This window comes from Phocoena phocoena, chromosome 13 (genome assembly GCF_963924675.1).
Source record: "Phocoena phocoena chromosome 13, mPhoPho1.1, whole genome shotgun sequence".
Lineage (NCBI taxonomy): Eukaryota > Metazoa > Chordata > Mammalia > Artiodactyla > Phocoenidae > Phocoena > Phocoena phocoena.
The window spans coordinates 16,597,589-16,615,144 of NC_089231.1; the positions used below are offsets into that span (position 1 = coordinate 16,597,589).

General features: G+C 42.6%; 1 protein-coding gene across 3 annotated transcripts in view; it reads right to left on the minus strand.

Moving 5' to 3' along the window:
- The window catches only part of NEDD4L (NEDD4 like E3 ubiquitin protein ligase), a 229,020-nt gene that overhangs the window by 54,481 nt on the left and 156,983 nt on the right, over positions 1-17,556 (minus strand). The window contains exons 8-14 of one of the 3 annotated variants that reach the window (XM_065889715.1): positions 17,017-17,183; positions 10,979-11,111; positions 9,648-9,824; positions 7,428-7,502; positions 5,815-5,874; positions 631-762; positions 11-130 (exon numbers count right to left, since the gene is read on the minus strand). In XM_065889715.1, the coding sequence (XP_065745787.1) occupies positions 11-130; positions 631-762; positions 5,815-5,874; positions 7,428-7,502; positions 9,648-9,824; positions 10,979-11,111; positions 17,017-17,183 (864 nt within the window). The remainder of the gene's footprint in view (positions 1-10; positions 131-630; positions 763-5,814; positions 5,875-7,427; positions 7,503-9,647; positions 9,825-10,978; positions 11,112-17,016; positions 17,184-17,556) is intronic. The other 2 variants (XM_065889716.1, XM_065889717.1) reach the window with 2 other exon arrangements.

Sequence of the window (17,556 nt, forward strand, 5' to 3'; positions counted from 1 at the left end):
GCCTTCTCACCTCCAGTGGGGCAGATAAAGTTACTGTTGGCGAACTGAGGCTACGAGGCCGGCGGATCTGAGGCTCGATTAGATGGTTGTTACTGTTTGTGGCGGATCCGGATGCACCGTCTTCTGCAAGCTACATTGGAGGCAAACACAAGTTAGCTTCGTGTGAGGCTCTCCCTGCGCGCGTGACTGGAGGGTGGACTCAACAACACAGCCAGCGATGATGAGAGGTCTGGCCTGTTTAACGCACGGAGGAAATGACTACGCATAATAATGGGGGGAAGGATGGGGAAACACTCCAAGGAAATAAAAAATGAATCACCGGCCGGCATAAAAACCAGCCTCAGAAAAAAAGGGGGTTCGGAGGGATGCCACCCATTGTAATAAGCGGGCTCTTACTTTGAAAATACCCTTTCATGTCACATTTTTTAAATGGACCATCTAGGGAGAGACTGAGTCAGGGACCAAATTCTTCGTTCGGGCAAATACTATGTTTAAAAGGAATGCATTTGCGAGAAAAATTTTCTTAAACATGGGTTCTTCAGAACAACACATAAACATCGGGACCATGGGATTCGCGTCCGCTTTGGCTTCTACTGCCTGTGACCATAAGCTGTGTGGCGATCTGCATACCTGCATGATAGGTCGAGTCCAAGTTGTGGTTCGATTGTTATGATTGACATAGTATGTGCGTCCCTTAGCATCTTTTCTTTCTTCCCAGCCTGAAGGTAGGCCCGGCGTGGTATGTACATAGGCCACTGATGGCTGTTTGTGTAAGAAATCATTATTATTTAGTATCTTGCATTTGTTTTCTGATCAACTTAATAAAGCAATACGTACCCAGAGTTATTTGTGCTAGACAAAGTGAGTTAATTCTAATGGTACCGAAAACATGAGTGCCTGGAAAACAGCAATATGTTTCCAATAGCTTTAAACCTACTGTGAAATGAACTCCCACCCAAGCCACAGGGTCAAAAATCTTACAAAACTCAGTTCCAGGCCATGCAGCCTTCAACATAAAGGGTTGCCGCCAACGTGATCATAAGGAAAGAGAATAATACGACAATTCGTTTTAGTTGCTGCATTTTACTGTCAAACCACGTAGAGCCTAAAAGGTACTTCAAATTATTAAATGTTACCGACTCTGAGAGGGATGCCCTGAATATTGTTTCCTCAATCTAGCTGTCACAGGGATGCTCTCCTAGCTTATTCCTAAGTTCTTCACCAGCTTAGGGCCCTTACACTACGTAGCTTTCGGCACGGGGTGGGGACGGACACACACACACACACACACACACACACACACACACACACACACACACACACACACACACACACACACACACAGAGTCTGCTCTCTACGAGGCCTGCTTTCACGCTAGTGACTGACCAGAATATCTCAACTATTCCAGCCCGGGACGCCACCTGGCAATCTGAGGCCAGAATTCCAAAGCAGCGTGATAACTGAGGCTGTATTTCCCCCCGTCCTCCCATATGGAGTTTGTCTCCTTAAAGGGTGAATGGAGCACAGGTAGCTTCTGGGATTAGAGACATGTGCAATACAGAGTGACTATGGTTGGAGAGCTCAAAGTGGATTGCAACAGGTTTCCTGCGACACGTTTGCTTGTAAGAAGCAGTCTGAGAAATGCAGGCGGGGTGGAGAGCTGCTGGAAAGCAGGGTGTCTCAAAGACTCACGGAGGCAAGGGGATGTTTGCTTGAGGCCAGTGCCGTCCAGGACGTCCTGGACGTCGGGGTGCTGCACATGAGATCTGTAGCTGGGAAAGGGCTGCTACTCTAAGGAAGGGGGTAGGACCAAGAAGCCAACCATGACTACCAAGGCTCTCGGGAGAGCGTAAAAGAAACAAGAGGCCGAACGTTAGAAATAATCTCTTACGTGCGGTTACAAAAGGAAACCACTTCTTTTAGGGTACCGTCTTCCCTAATTAGGATCTTCTGAAACTCCAGACATTTTACCAGATGCAGTTTTCTTGATTAGGCTGAAGATGTCAACCTCTTAGCCCAATCTCTCCTTGTACTCATCCCATCTTTCGTGTTCTCTGCCAACAATGTACCTTGGCAAAGAGGGTCCCCCAGTCCACTGCAAGACCTTGAACTGAAAAGCAAGATCAGGGATGCAGCCATGTAATTTGGGGACTGCAGGCAACGAGGCTTAATATCTTACTTCATGAGCTCAAATAGCACGTTCCAGAGAAAAACAGACCAGGTAGCAGCTGCCTTGATGGTTATTTCTAAAACACATTTACCCAGCAGGGCAAGTGCACTTATCTGAAAGACAACTTTCTGCTAGAACTGCAGCAACTATTTCCTTGGCATTATTCCAGATAAAGTCCCCAAGGCCCCATAATGGCAATTCCAAGACTCCGAGTACATAGAGTCCTAGATCTAGCTGTGGGGATACAACAAGAGTGGAAGAAACATCAACATGCAGACCTGATCCTTCCATGAGTATTAAAGACAGATGAATCTGTCTACAGCTGAAAGCTCTTTCCACCCTCCTCCTCTCGCTGTGACACCCACACAAAGGAGCTATTTCCAGGCTACTTTTTATCTGGGCACTACAGCAATGGATTCTGCTGACCCAAAGGACTCTGTAACCTAAGTTAGTGGTTGATTAGTATTTTTGGCCAAGTACATGCTATCAAGCCTTGACATACTGTCTGTTTATACGAGGACCAAAAATGTTTTAGCTGAATGGAATACTAAATGCTAAATGCTGCTTCTCGGCCTCCCCGTTGAATTATTTTCTGCGGAAAGGCAATTACATGTGCCCTTAGAAAACTCCATTTTGGAAACCTTAAGGATACTTTTACAGTTATAGTATCCCTGGAAAGGATATTTACAAGGAGGCTAATAAACTAAAATAACTGGCATGTGTCATGGATAATCTCAGCACTGAGTTCCAGCAGAGTATTCCAGCAACCAGGTCACTTTCATAGATCCACAGTTAATAGGGCTAATCAGTTTATGGAAAACTAGGAGCGTTGTAGAGAACACTGAATTTGATTAAAATGTTCCTTCTACCTTCTATTGAGAATTGAATTGGCAACCTACGATCTAGTTCCATTTACGCAAGATGGTGTTATTAAGATGGTTCTTTATAGGGTTCTTTCCAAATGTCCATGAAGAACAGCCTGTGCTGATGATTCCATCTGTGACTCAAAACACCACCTCCCACAGCTGGGGAGGCGGTGGGGCTCGGCTTCTACGAACAGACCATGGCAGGGGCGCAGACCATGGCAGGGGCGCAGCCCTGGAGCCAACGTCAGCCTTCTCCTGCGGTGTGCGTGGAGTGCGTGCGCTTCTGCACACGTGCATTCCTTACCACCTCAAGAACATGTGAATTCATCAGGAGACAAGTTAGAGAACGGCCAGTCAGCTTAATTTAACACTTCACAGCTTTTCATCTGAATTCTACCGCCGTGTTTCACAAAGCCAAGGAGCCATTTAACTGCAGCTTCATGGTGGCTCCATTTATTTCATTAAAATGAAGAACTCAATTACATTGGAGCTGTAAAAGTTTCAAAATGCTTTTAAAGACGATAAATGTTTGGCGCTATCACAGACTCTCCAAGATTCACTCAAATCCTGCCACACTCTTACCTCAGTGTATTATTAGGGTATATATAGCAAAACCCCCAAACTGTGCTATGCTTCTCAGCTTCTCTCACAGAGAGGGCTCATGCTTAGCCAGCTGGAAAGTGGCACCAGTGCGTATTTATTTGTCATACATCAAAGGGTTGCGGCGGCTCCGCAGAGGAGAATCGGGGCTTGTTCATTATACCGTAGAAATAAAAGCACTACCATGGAAAGAGAGCAACACCAGGATGGTTAATAAAGCCACATGGCGAGCAGTGCCCAGGGGGTGGAGGCTGAATTTCTTCGATGTGGGAAAATTATATAAACTGCGGTGCACTCACATCACTGACTACTATGTAATAATTAGTATGTCCCGAAAAAATGACCACGAGTGAATAATATCAAGTTGATAATTAATACGTATACGAGATCCCACTTGTGTGTGTGTGTGTGCGTGCGTGCGTATGTGCGCACGCGTGCATCCACGTGTATGTTTACGAGAGCACAGAGGAAGGAGTGGGATGGGGAGTCCCAGGGTAGCTTCAGGATGACACAGCACACTTCAGTGTTGCGGCTGACAGGGAGAAGGTGTAAAAGAGGGGAAAACACATGGTAGGAGATGGAACTGGAAAAGCAAAAGTAAAGGCTATTCGTCACGAGGGATGGTGAGGGTGCAAAAGAAATAGACGTGATAATTTCTAATGCAGCCATAAGGTAAGTTTGCTTATTCCAGGTGAAAGATTACCAGGTATGTAGAAAGCATGAGAGTAGATAAAACATTTAGGAAATATTACTACCCAGTCATTGAAAATAGAAAACAAAACCAAATTCCTAATTTTAATTCATTGCTGGGGGAGGGAGAGAGCACAGGCAAGAAGAAAAGCACAGTGGCAGGGCCACGGGGAGCTCATTCACATGGATCACTTCGTCCTGCCAGGAGATTCTGACCATGGATCCCAGGACGATCATAATTCAGTTTACCCCGTCATTTAATATCATCAGCTCTCGCAACACGCCAACACTCACATCAGGTTCCAAGGCCAACAAAATGCAAAAATGATAGTAGATGCTCATCAGCCCTGCACTCTATTAAAATCATTTCATGAAGTGATCTTGTCCGCCTTGCAGCTCTACTCCCATGGAAATTACTAGCGCACAATAGGAAATATACGAGTTTATCTGAACTTTCTTGAATTCTACGGGAGGCTGAGCCTGGCCCACCCAACACATGCCCTTCACTGCAGCTCAATACTTTAAACTGGGCTGATTTTTGCGGACTGCCACTTTGATTTTCCAGTGTACGAGGCTGAGCAGTAAATTCTAACAATATAACCAAATTGTTCCTTTAAATCAACATCCTACAGGAGTCAGCAATCGTATATGTATTTAAAGGTGTTCTCGAGTAATAAGCAGTTACAACAAACATACAAAGTTAAAACAGTAAGGAAAATTCTTCAAATAGCTACAGCAGCTCCAAGCATAAACTATCAACTAGCCTGTCTTTAGGGATCAAGGAGAAAACAGGCAACTTAGTACACAGTCATCCAAGTTACCCACAAACATGAATAGTAGAAATTACTTAAAATAATGAGTAATAAGAGTAACAGATACTTGGCTTAAAAACACCATTTTTCTAGATCTTTTCAATTTCTTAATTATACTCTTTCCTCTCTCCTCCTAAATTATATGAACACTTGTTCATACCTGTGAACCTGTGAGTAGGGGCCCCTGGTAGCAGAGAAAGGTCACTGGTTCACGCTTGTGATACAAAAAATCGAACCCAGCCTTTGAAACGTGGTACGGGAAATGTATAACTGAAAATTCACATGTATAATTGCATGCAATTCCTGTGGCTTCCTTGATTCTCCTCCAACCAAAATATTTTACCCAAGTCTTCTAAACACATGGGAAAAGCTTATCAGGAGTACAAACACTAAAAGGCAGAAACAGACTCTAAATGATCAGATTAAAATGCACTTTAAACAAAGCTTGACAGTATTCCTCATAAAACTATACGGGACTAAAAATCAATTCGTTTTACCCAGTACCTTCAAACAATGTGAAAGTGAGAGGTTTAAAATAAGAAGCATGCAGCTCCGTGGCACATAAGAAGCTGCTCTTATCAAAAAAAGAAGAAAAAAGTGTATATTCACCATTACCCAAAATATTAAAACCAACCCCCAGTTTGGCCATTCATGTCTGAACGAGGGTATCATTACCGTTGGCGCCTCACCACCCGTGACAGTTGATGAACGTGCTCTCCCAGCTGGGGCACTGGGCTGTTAAATGATAATTTACATCAGTGAAACGCATTTTGGGAGACCACCCATTGCTTATTGAATCAGGAATCAGTGCTGGTGCAGCCAGTAAGGCAGGTGACATGAATCAAAATCTGTGCAATCCACCCGGTCCAAATAAAGTTGAGCAACCACTGATGACCAGAAGGAAAAGAGGAACACGATGACCCTCCCATCCAGAGAAGGCTCAGGTTGCAGCCCTGACCTGGGTAAACGATGAATTGACAACCTCAACAATGTGAGATGTCTTATGGAAAAAAAATGGAAAGCACCACTATCGTGCCCCCACTGTTAAATAATGAGCAGATTATTAAATCTGTCAAACTCAGAAATTCAAGTAAGAGGCCACTGGTGATCAGTGAGTTCACAGCTTCACGGAGCACAAGGAAAGAGGAAAGAATCATCAGTTTTCAGGGAAGTGAGCTCTTTTGGCCAATAAAACTGACACTGATTTTGGAAAAGGAGAGAAAGCACCATTAATTCATCAAGGAAAATCACAGCGCCATCTGAAGAGTATCCCACTAGTCCATCACAGCTGACTGTTCTGTTTTGGGGGAGGCCTGAAAGGATCCCAGAAAGGATGCTCTTGTCAAGCTTCTGACCTACCAGCCCTTTCCATGTATGTCACAACTGCATCTACTATGTTGATTACTCAGTTGACTAATGTACTATTCATTCTGTAAACATAAAAGACTTAAAGCCTAGGCAAAAAAGATTCTTTGAAGTTGAGCAAAAATGTACACAATGGGGAAGACACTATGATTGCAAAAACTGTTAAGTGCAATCTTTCTTTCCCTTCTTCAACTTTATATGCAATAAACAATGATCATTTCATTGCAAACAATTTCATATGCAATAAACAAGCGCTACCAATGATCAAGGATTTGTCGTAATACAAATTTACATAAAATTTACTTTTAATGTGTTTATTAAACATCTCCCAAAGCAGTTCTGGCCTGCTTTCCAATCAGAATATTCCTTTTTATTTATGTGCTATGTTATTAAATACCCTTTACACTTCTATATTTCCTGCTAGTTATGAAAACTGTGGGAAAGTGGGAACAAATTATAGCCAACTCTTGAGTCAGTAGAGCGGCTTTAAAGAGAAGGGACAGAGCTTTGTGGGTTAAGAGCTTAGGCCGTTAGTAATGGAAAGGACTTCTTGCTGCCCACCCAGAAGAGTTCTTCCTATGTTCTTGAGATACAGGTCACTCAAACACAGCTTCAGGGACCAAATGAAGTTTTTTAAACAAGGAATTGTTAATGTTTAGGTCAAGTAAGCACATCAGAATTGGTATTAATTTGGATGGAAAAGCAAAACAATGGAGTTTTTAGCATTTCAGAGACTTTGGTGACAAGGACAACAACTCTTCGTATTGGAAATTCACTCTCCTTGGGCAATTTGCTAGGACATTTTAATGTCTTACGTATACGGTAAATGGATTGGCACAGGAAAAACTCTTCCTCAGTAGCCCAGATGATTTTAAATAAAAGCCCAAAGAGCCAATTCACGGCTGGAAATGAGCATGGGTTACCGGTGGCAGATGAGCCTGCTCTGCGACTGCGTCGGTGACACTGCAGGACCTCAACCTCGAGGAAGGCTCTCTCTGCTGAAGGGGAGGAAAGGACGCGGAGCATCAGGGACACATATTCTGAGAAACGAGTTTCACTGGATTAAAAAATATATCACTCAAGCCTAGTCACTGCTCTTTAATATTAGAAGGTATAATTAAATGAAACATCATCTTTTCGGGGTAATGCGAGTAATCTTTTAAGGAGTCAAGTATCTTCCACTGTCACTTTCAAGTGTCTTAAGCAGATGGGATAGAAATAATGTTAAACATAAGAGGCCAAAACAGGAAAGGGGGCTCCACAGATGACATCTGAGTGCTGCTCTAATAATGGAAAAGAGAAGCTAGAAGTCCTGAATTCTGCTTTGAGATGCAACCTCTGGGTAAATTCTAGTGGAACACGAATAGAGGAAGAGATACTGACATGCAGTTATTAAACATTTATTGACTACTGTGACCAATGACAAAGAATCAGTTGGATTCTATTTCCAGGGGAACTCAAATATAGTCTTCGGCTACTTCTGAAGGGTTAGGTATTTATAGCTTCAGCTTCTGAATGGAGTTCAGAAGTTGTACAGAACAGGAATGAAGGAAAATAGGTACGGTTAAACTAAAAAAGAAAAATCTATAGAGTGCAATGTATAATATGTTCCTCTCACTTGTTTGTATTAATCTATATGGTTAAAAAAAAAAAAAAGGACCACAGGTCAGCAGCAGGTCACACACACACAAGGCAGGGGTCTAATTAGCAACAGGTCTGTACATGGGACAAATCTGTAGCATCTCCTCGCTTTTAATATTTTGCAATCAGGAAAATGGGGTAAGGTCAAAGACAGACCCTGCAGCAGTAAATGGGAAGCTTTTCAAGTCTTTTCACAACGCTTAGCATGAAGGATTCATCCTTTAGTAAAAGTTCATGCTGTTGTCCTTGAATACAGAGTGACCTTGACAAGCAAAACTGGAGAAGAACCCCCTACTCCCCTACTTCTCTCTTTCCTAGGCACTGTTATTTAATAGTTGAACCAGACTCAACATGAACTTAACATAATTCCGACACTTGCACTTGGATCTTAAAGATATTTTATGAACCTAGAATGATTAATGCAGAAGCTCCCTATACAAATAATAAGAGATGATAGTTTAATATCAGCGCTGCCTAAAACGATGGCTTTTCACTTGGTAGACTAAAGGTGCACCACCGCTACGCTTCCGGCAGTACTTCCTTCCTTTTATAATGTTTAAAATATACGGCTTCCTTGCTTATGTTGTTTCCGTAGCAACAGTTTTATCAATTCAAATATCCCATATATGCAAACTCTTTTTTTCCCTGCCTCTTCAGTACTAAACTTTCGTCTCAGTGATATTTCTCTTTCTGAAGAACATTCATAGAATTTTAATACAAAAGCACATTAACTGAGTAATCAGTGCAACTCATGATACGGGCCAATGGTGTCTTTTAAAACAAAAATACATAACTGAAGGAGTAACAATTTTGTGAGTACTTACTGGCTTTTACATTTTATGTAGTCCTCCTATTCATTTACATTTGATATGGCTGTAATGATGACTATTTTTCTAGGATGCCACTTGCAGCAGAGGGACTACCATCGTTTACTACAGTACATCTGTAGGTTCAATTTCTCAAGAGACACTGAGACTGCATTGCTTCTCAGTTTTATGCATGAGCAGGAACTTTCTGTGGGCTTTTTCTGCAAAGCTTTGTGTTCTCAGACACAGGTCTTCATGGCTGATTCTGTCGGTCTCATTGGGGCTTAGCTCCACCTGAAGCGTCTACAATGAATTTCCCTGATGGTTAAGAACCCAAGTTCAAATGCTACCCTGGTGACAGTGTCACAATTTCACAACCTTTCTCAAGGATTGGTACTCTGGGACTTGGGAGATGTCTATCTATCTCCTGTTCTAACCTTGTCTTGGATGGGTCACTTAAAATCACGTCTTCATCTGTGAAACGAGAATGGTAAAGCACACAGAGTATGACGTAAGAGGATTAACCTGGAGACCCAATGTCTCCCAGGTCCCAGTGCGAACACCACCTTTATGACAAAGGTACTCTTTATGAACCTTTGGCTGGGAAAAGAAATTCTACAAGGTTAAAGCTGATGAAACACAAGTCATAGATTTGAGTTTTTTTATGCATCAAGAAAGATTTTCACTATTACTTACAATCAAAGAACCAAACTGCTCCCCGTTGGAGTCCGGAGTGATCTGAAGCCGTCTGCTCAGTTCCTCAGACAGCTCCTGGGGGCTGGTCCGAGACACAGGCGAGGCTGGTGGTGGAGGCAGCACCAGGCTGAGGGAGTCTCCACTGATGCTCACTTCTTCCGAAATGGTCTCCCAAGGCTACCAAGGAACAAGACGCTGTGGAAACTGCTAGGACGAGGGACCCTCTCATTCCCCGCCCCAGTAATAACCCTTATGATAACTGTAATTCACATTTACTGAGCACTCAGGAGGCACACAATATTCTCAGGATCCATAAGGAAATAAAGACTACTACCCTGATCAACAGATGCGGACACTGACGCAGAGGGAATAACTTGCTCAAGGTAACAGAGCTAGGAAGTGGTGGGGTCAGGACTTGAGCCAAGGAAGCCTGGTCCCAGGGGCCGTGCTTTTAGTCCCTTTGTAATAGCGCCTCTCTGAGCAGTGCTTTGCTTCTAGCACTTGAAACTACCTGCATGGGTTAAAAAAATACTCTCAGGCATTTGTTTATGATTTTTGTGAATTTTCTTTTGACTCTAACCGTTGAGGATTCACAATGAAAACAGCAGAGATGCTATAAGCTGTAAGTAAGCCCTGGTATGAAGTAACTCTTAGTGAATTTATTACAGCATCATTCATGTTGCTTTTCTAATTTTGATCACTGGAACATTTTGTGAATGATCTTCCTAATGCAATGTTTAAAAAGAATGGATTTCTAATAAGTAAACAGAGTTGCTAAGGCAGCATGGAAGTTACGGTTTGCTGCCTTGCTAATTTGCTGTTCAATTTATATACATTCTTCCACAGTAATTTACCATAAGCATTTAAAGGTTAACTTATGAACATTTCTATTCACCCAAATTTCTATTTTCTTGGTAACAAACCTCTTTCGCTATGTCAAAACTACTCGGTAAAAACTTGTATTTGGTACCCAAACAAGTTACAGGGCTACTTCAACTGCTCAAAGATGATACCCATGTTGCCATTTAACAAGAGATGGTTAGACTCTGGGGAAAAATAAAGGATAAAGTGAAAACATCTTAAGATTTCCATGCTAAAAATAATGTCATTCCCTTTTGTAGTAATGGAAACTATGTGTACTCGTCAAAGATGGCTTTTGTAAGCACTTTCTAAGTTAATAAATATCTCGATGGTCATCAATCAGCCACGAGACCATGAGCCTTCGTTTTTACACAGATTTACTGAGACAAGAAATTACAACATAGGATCAACCTGGAGAACACGGAAAGGAGGAGCTCCAAGGAGTGTGCAGGCAGAGCGGGAAGTCCTACCTCAGGGCCGTCCCCGCCCTCGCTGGGCTCCAGCTCCAGATCCTCGCTGATGTGTCTGCGTGAGCGGAAGCGCCGATGCGCTGCCTCCTGGTTGATCTGCCGGATGTTGCTGTCGGACTCGGAGGACACATCCCTGGGAGCGCGGGGTGAGGGTGGGAGTCAGGAGAACCGGTACTGACACCTGGCCCTTCAACACCAGCCAACACCCACCAAGGGCCTGACGCCTAATACAGTGTCACTGCTCTCTCGCGTAACACTGACGATCAGCTGGCCGTTCAGAGAATCTGCCACCATCTCTTGGCTGAAGCATTCTCCTAGGTCCCTTTCATTGAAATACACTCTTTAAATGCATCTGTCCCAATATTTCTGAGTATCTTTCAGGCATATACTGCAGCATGTACTTTAGTGTTTAAGAAAGAAGAGAAATCAAAGTCCTCCATCCATCTGCCCCAGTGACAAGGGAGGCCTCTTGAAGGAGAGGTGACAGGTAAGCTCACACTCATGGCCAGTCCGTGGTGACCCCTCTCTAGGAGTCCAGCAATGACAGGGCCACAACTTTTGGTCACCAACAATTAACCAATGAGTACAAATAGTATAAACTCAAAGCTGGGGTCTGGGGGGAAATGCTCCTGACCCAACGTGAACTTTTTCGGCCTCTGAGGATCTCATTTTGACACTCTCAGATGCATGACACTGCATTTCTCCCCATTCAACTCCTTTTTAAAATCCACAAACATCAGGCAATAACCTCCCAAATCAACTTGCATTTGAGGAATGCTGCAACTTCATAGTCTCTTTTTTTGGGGAGGGGTGGCGGGGGGGGCATCATGTAACTCTCTTAATTCAGGATGTGAAAAGCATTGAGTCAATCTTGAAAACTTTTGCACTAAATTACAGGCAATTCTCCTTTGGGAGAAATACTACTTGGAGACTTTTAGAGTAGAAGTTTAAAGGTCAAAATTTTTTCAGAGAAAACCCTTACAGACTCTTTCAATAAGACGCCATATTCAGTTAAAAAATGACGCTGCAGGGCTTCCCTGGTGGCGCAGTGGTTGAGAGTCCGCCTGCCGATGCAGGGGACACGGGTTCATGCCCCGGTCCGGGAAGATCCCACATGCCGCGGAGCGGCTGGGCCCGTGAGCCACGGCCACTGAGCCTGTGCGTCCGGAGCCTGTGCTCCACAAAGGGAGAGGCCACAGCAGTGAGAGGCCCACGTACCGCAAAAAAAAAAAAAAAGACGCTGCAAATTAATATTTCAAAATATTTGAAAACATTATTTCAGACTAAATGAAATCCAATATTAATCAAGGACCCTCATTATAGACTCTTCCTAAAACATAGGTTTTAAAACATTCTAATGACTCTCAAGGTAACTTATACTATTTTCCTATATTCCCCCCAAAGAACATGCTGGGCCCCTGTAACAGTGAACAGTCTGCAATAAGCAGTGCTGTTTGCAAATAAACAGGTGACTCTTTAACGCCAGTTTCCAGGAGAGTCTGAATATTTCCACCAAAAATCTTTACATTTTTTAGCTTTACTGGTAAAGGGACAGTATGAAGGTTAGCTTTCTTTAATCCACATTAAAATAAAAACTCTTGTTATTAAGATCTGAATGAAGTTTTACTGCCCAATATACAAATTTTTAAAACCTAACAGAAATATACATTTTGCGTACTTTCTAGCTGTATTAAACTATAACTGGACTAAAAATAGTATGTTAATAGTATGTTAAGCAGGACTCCTCAGAAAAAAGTCGCATAAGGCCATAGAGAAACTAATTAAAATCAAGGGACACACAAGTATACTAACACAATTTCTGAAACCACCAAAACAGGATGATAAAAAATAACACTCTCTTGGATATGTTAGAAAATATAATATTGTCTTTGTGATTTTATACTGCTGCCGTGATTTTTATAGGACATTCAATTCAATTTCACTTTATAATGACTGGCCTTACTTTAAAATATTGTATATAGAAAAGTTTCATCAAAATTTTAAATCTTCACTTGAAATGTCAGGTGTCACTTAGTCAATACCGAATGTGTGTTCCGGGTTATAACACACACTTGAATTTTTACAGGGATTTCGGAGAGGTTGAAAAGAATAAGGCTTTAATATTGCTATGTTTGCATTTTCTATCTCTCAGAAGTATATAAAAATTCCATTATTCTGGAAGGACTTATTTTTTTTAAAGGGGCATTTAAAATCAATTATGCTAATCCTCCTTATCCAACATGCTTGAATAATCAGTAATCAGTGCGAACCAGAAACAACTAAATAGCATAAAGAAGAAAGATATCTCTGATTCTGAAATTCCAACCCTGGGCTTTTTTATGGTCTTTAGTGATAAAATGAAAATGTTCATACAAGGGAGGCCTTTTGCCCTTAAATAAGCAATTGAACAAGAGGGCTGCTGAAACTGACAGGAAGTTTAAACGGTCACTAATAGGAAGATGAACATTTAAAAATATGTCTGAGCTGGCAAATTAAAACAGAAACATGATTTTATTAGAGGCAGGGAAAAAATTTAAGAAGTGGCCATTTCAATTTTCTTCAGTCATTAATTTCACATATATATTCTTCATTTGACTTTCATGGGAAACATACAAATTAATAAAGAGAAGAAAACCCATAAATTTATCAAATTCAGTGCCAATTAAGATCAGTGTGTCTGATCACTTACATTCATATACATCAGTGACTAATGATGACCGGAGTCATTAAGATATGATTAAATTACTGCTAAGATGGGAGACTGCCAAAGTGGTTTAGAAAGAGAAGTACTGAAAAGAGTTTAAGTGTTTTGAGTCTAACAAGTTCATCTATAGTCTTAATGCAATTCCTTCATGATTTTAAACTTGCGCTTTTAACAGTAAAATGTTTACAGTTTACGTTTAAATAGGATAAGGACTATTCTAAAATTAGAGGCATTATAAAGGCCACTGTCTGACCTGAGAGGGCTGGGGAGTGTTCTGTAGCTGCCTTCCATCTGAGAGCTCTGCATCCAGGCCTGGACAGTTCACTAAACCACGTGCCTGTACCCACTTTCAGAAGTGACTCATCTGTAGTCATTCGTTCAATTAAAAGCTCCTACCTTGTGCCAGGTGCTAGGGGTTGATCTGTGAGTAGGAAACCACAGTCCCTGCTCATACAGGCAGTAAGAGTATTATGCGCTGTGTCCTGACAGGGAGGCACAGGGCTCTCAGAGAGAGACCGGGACAGAAGACGTCCGGTGCTCCCAGAGGAAGGGATAGTAGGGTGACATCGGAACGTTACCTTACCAGGGGAAGGGGCACGTTCTGGCTTTATTTTTTTTGCGGGGGGGGGATTGGGGGTTAGCACATCCATGGGGCCAAGAAGAAGAGAAAGTAATCAGAAAGCAGCTATGCATGCATGATCAGACCGCTCTACGTTTCTGACTGTGGCTGGCAAGAGGCAGGGTGAGGAGGACCCTGTAAGAACAGCCTGAGGGCAACGGGATGTCAATGAGGACTTTTCAGGGGCTGAAGTCTGGAGTGCAAGTCTGCAGCAAACCGGTTAAGAAATGAGAGTCTCCACTGCAGTCTTAATTCTCTGCACAGCGTGTGATCGTCACTTCTCATCTGACTTCCTCAGATGTAGCCTTTTAATAAAGACCCTTCTTTTTTTTTTTTTTTTTTTTTTTTTTTGCGGTACGCGGGCCTCTCACTGTTGTGGCCTCTCCCGTTGCGGAGCACAGGCTCCGGACGCGCAGGCTCAGCGGCCATGGCTCACGGGCCCAACCGCTCCGCAGCATGTGGGATCCTCCCGGACCGGGTCACGAACCCGTGTCCCCTGCATCGGCAGGCGGACTCTCAACCACTGCGCCACCAGGGAAGCCCATAAAGACCCTTCTTAGCATCCATTCCCCCCCAACCCAAACTTGCAGTATTCTGTGAAAACTGAGTTACACAAAAAATCATTTTTGAATTAAAACAACACATTAAAATAACCTGGAGGGCTTGAGGGCTTCTGGTCAAGCCAAATAATGTTAAGGAAAAACACCCCCAAATTCTCAAACAGTTCAGACGGGATGAGGAGGTTATTGTGAAAACCGAATCTTTTTCCTCATCTAACTTTTCTCTTGCTTTCTAGAAGTCATGCTTGGTGGAAAGGAGGTACCTGGCAGGTCCCACCCGGAGCTCTGCAGACGTCCTTCCTGGCTCAGCTGCCTCACTGATGTGGACCACCATGCCACTGATTTCTCCCTAAACTACAGGTGAACATGAACTCGGAAGAACCACAGTTTCCCTACTGATGAGCCAGCATTTATACAAGAGAGAGCTTGTATAAATTCCCTCATTAGAGTTTTCACAACTCTGTGAGGCAGAGAAAGTAGCAATTGTCCCCAGTTCCCTCCTAAATACAGACTTCGGCTGCATAATTATTAATGAAAGTGAACCTTTTTCTGTATATGTACTGGTCATCAGTCTTTCTTTGAGAGCTGCTAGTAGTCACTTTTCTACAGAGGTCATGACACTGTGGTCCCCAGAGAGTGCTGTTTTCAGGTATTCCTTTCCTATGACCTTTAGCAAAGGTAGATAAAGGTACTTGGCTTAGGGTACTGCTACCAAGATTCTTCTGATCACTACACGTAACCAAGCCCAAGGTGGTTACTTTGTTTATTTTAAACTACAAATAACTAGAGTAGTCAAATGGCTTACAACAGTTTTAACAGCTATGGTCATTAATCAAAGGGAAATAGTAAAATAATAATAATAATAAATAAATTAATTAATTAAAGGAATCAACTAAACCATTTCCATTTATATTTCTGTGGGAAAAAATTACAACAAAAAAGAGTTCAACATCATCTGGATGTTGGGATATTTATGCTGTCCTGGGAACAAGGAACTGATGCACACACCGTGTGGTCCAAAGCTGACCAAGGACGGCTGATATTCACGAGAACCCACGTAGGGGCTTAGGAAGGATTGGCTATTCACTGCTGCAGATTCTGCTTTTTCTCTAAACCAAACAAAATCTAGACTATACTTCTTGGCCACCTTTCCCACCTATGCAGGTCATCTTTGCAATCTCTAAAGATAAAAGGGTTACTGACAACACCATCCATCCCATTGCTGATACCCGCTAAAAACCATCATTAGCAAATTTCCTTCAGAGTCTGGGTTAAAGAGAAAATTATCTCACCTCATATACTTGCTTTTATTCATATTGAAAATTATACAAGTTAGTGGTAATTACCTCCTTGTCTTGACTGCTAGGGAGGTCATGATTTCTAGGACAATTTTTTCCTTTTCTGTTTTTAATATTTTGTTTTTGCTTTTTATTGTATATTAATAGTTTTAGGTCTTGCTGTATACTATCACTGAAAAAACAAGCTGCTTCAAATCCTTTTTTTATAGTACTTGAGGTTTAACCAGTGTTTATTTGCCATCATTAGACCAAAAATTGTCGAGTGAACAAAACAGTAATCAATTCACTGTATCCCTGAGGCTGGCAAGGGATTAGAACAAACTGTAATTACCAATTGTGAGTTAGCAACTCTCCCATGTGCCTGTAAGTATATCAAGGGGGTGATCTATATATTTTCCAAAAACGAAAAGAAAAATTTTGAGAGAGTTTCCAAATCAAATAATTATGGAATAAAAATGCAGAAAAGTTAAAGAGCCAGTATGTTTGCTATTTTCCATGACGGGTTAGCCAGGAGAGGAAGCTGAAGAAGGGGAAAGTGATGTAATCACCAAACATAAGATAAACCAAGGAAAAATAACCCCTGCTCTACATCTCACGAATCTACATAAAGAAGTCCTACAAAATAGATTAGCGCATGTTTACAACAGGAGAACCTGATACGAAGGCAAGAGCTTCTTTACAACCTACAAACTCAGGCTGCCACGCTCTGTAACTCCACGAAGAGGAATCCTGTTGTTGCACAACCACGTGCGTTCACCGGTACAAGATGTACTTCCCAACCTCCTCCCAAAGCGCTGCCATGTGTGCACCTGACTGCAGAGTGTGGGGACACGTTCCTGACCATCGACGGTACTCACATTAGGCTGGGTCGGTGCCACTGGGTGGTCCGGTTGTTGTGGTTGACATAGTAAGTGCGACCCAAGTTGTCCACCTTTTCTTCCCACCCGGGGGGCAGGGGAGGGGGGGGAAGTTCCTCCTGGTGCTGAGACGCCGAGTCATTCGAGTCAACAACTTCCCAGCCGGGCTGTGGAGCACAATCAGAGGGGAGATGGTAAGGCTGCTTTGATGGCTACAGAGCATCTGTGCCCTTCGTCCTCGCTCCTGTGCTCTCCGGCTCTGACGGTGGCTTCCTGCGCCACATTTAAAGAAATTCCCAAAATAGGGCAAAAAAAAAAAAATCAATTCTAGGAGCGTCTCAAAAATATTCTGAGCCATGGCCAATGAACTGTGCTGCCCTCTAAGAAGATGACACTGCAGGGTGCCACTCGGATGGGGATCTGCACAGGCTGTCACGTTACCTAAGTCACGTTACACTCTTTTCGTATTTCGTGTTTGTTATTTTGACCTGACGGCCCCCGGGGCCGTACAAAACCTTGCCAATGATACGGGTCACGCTA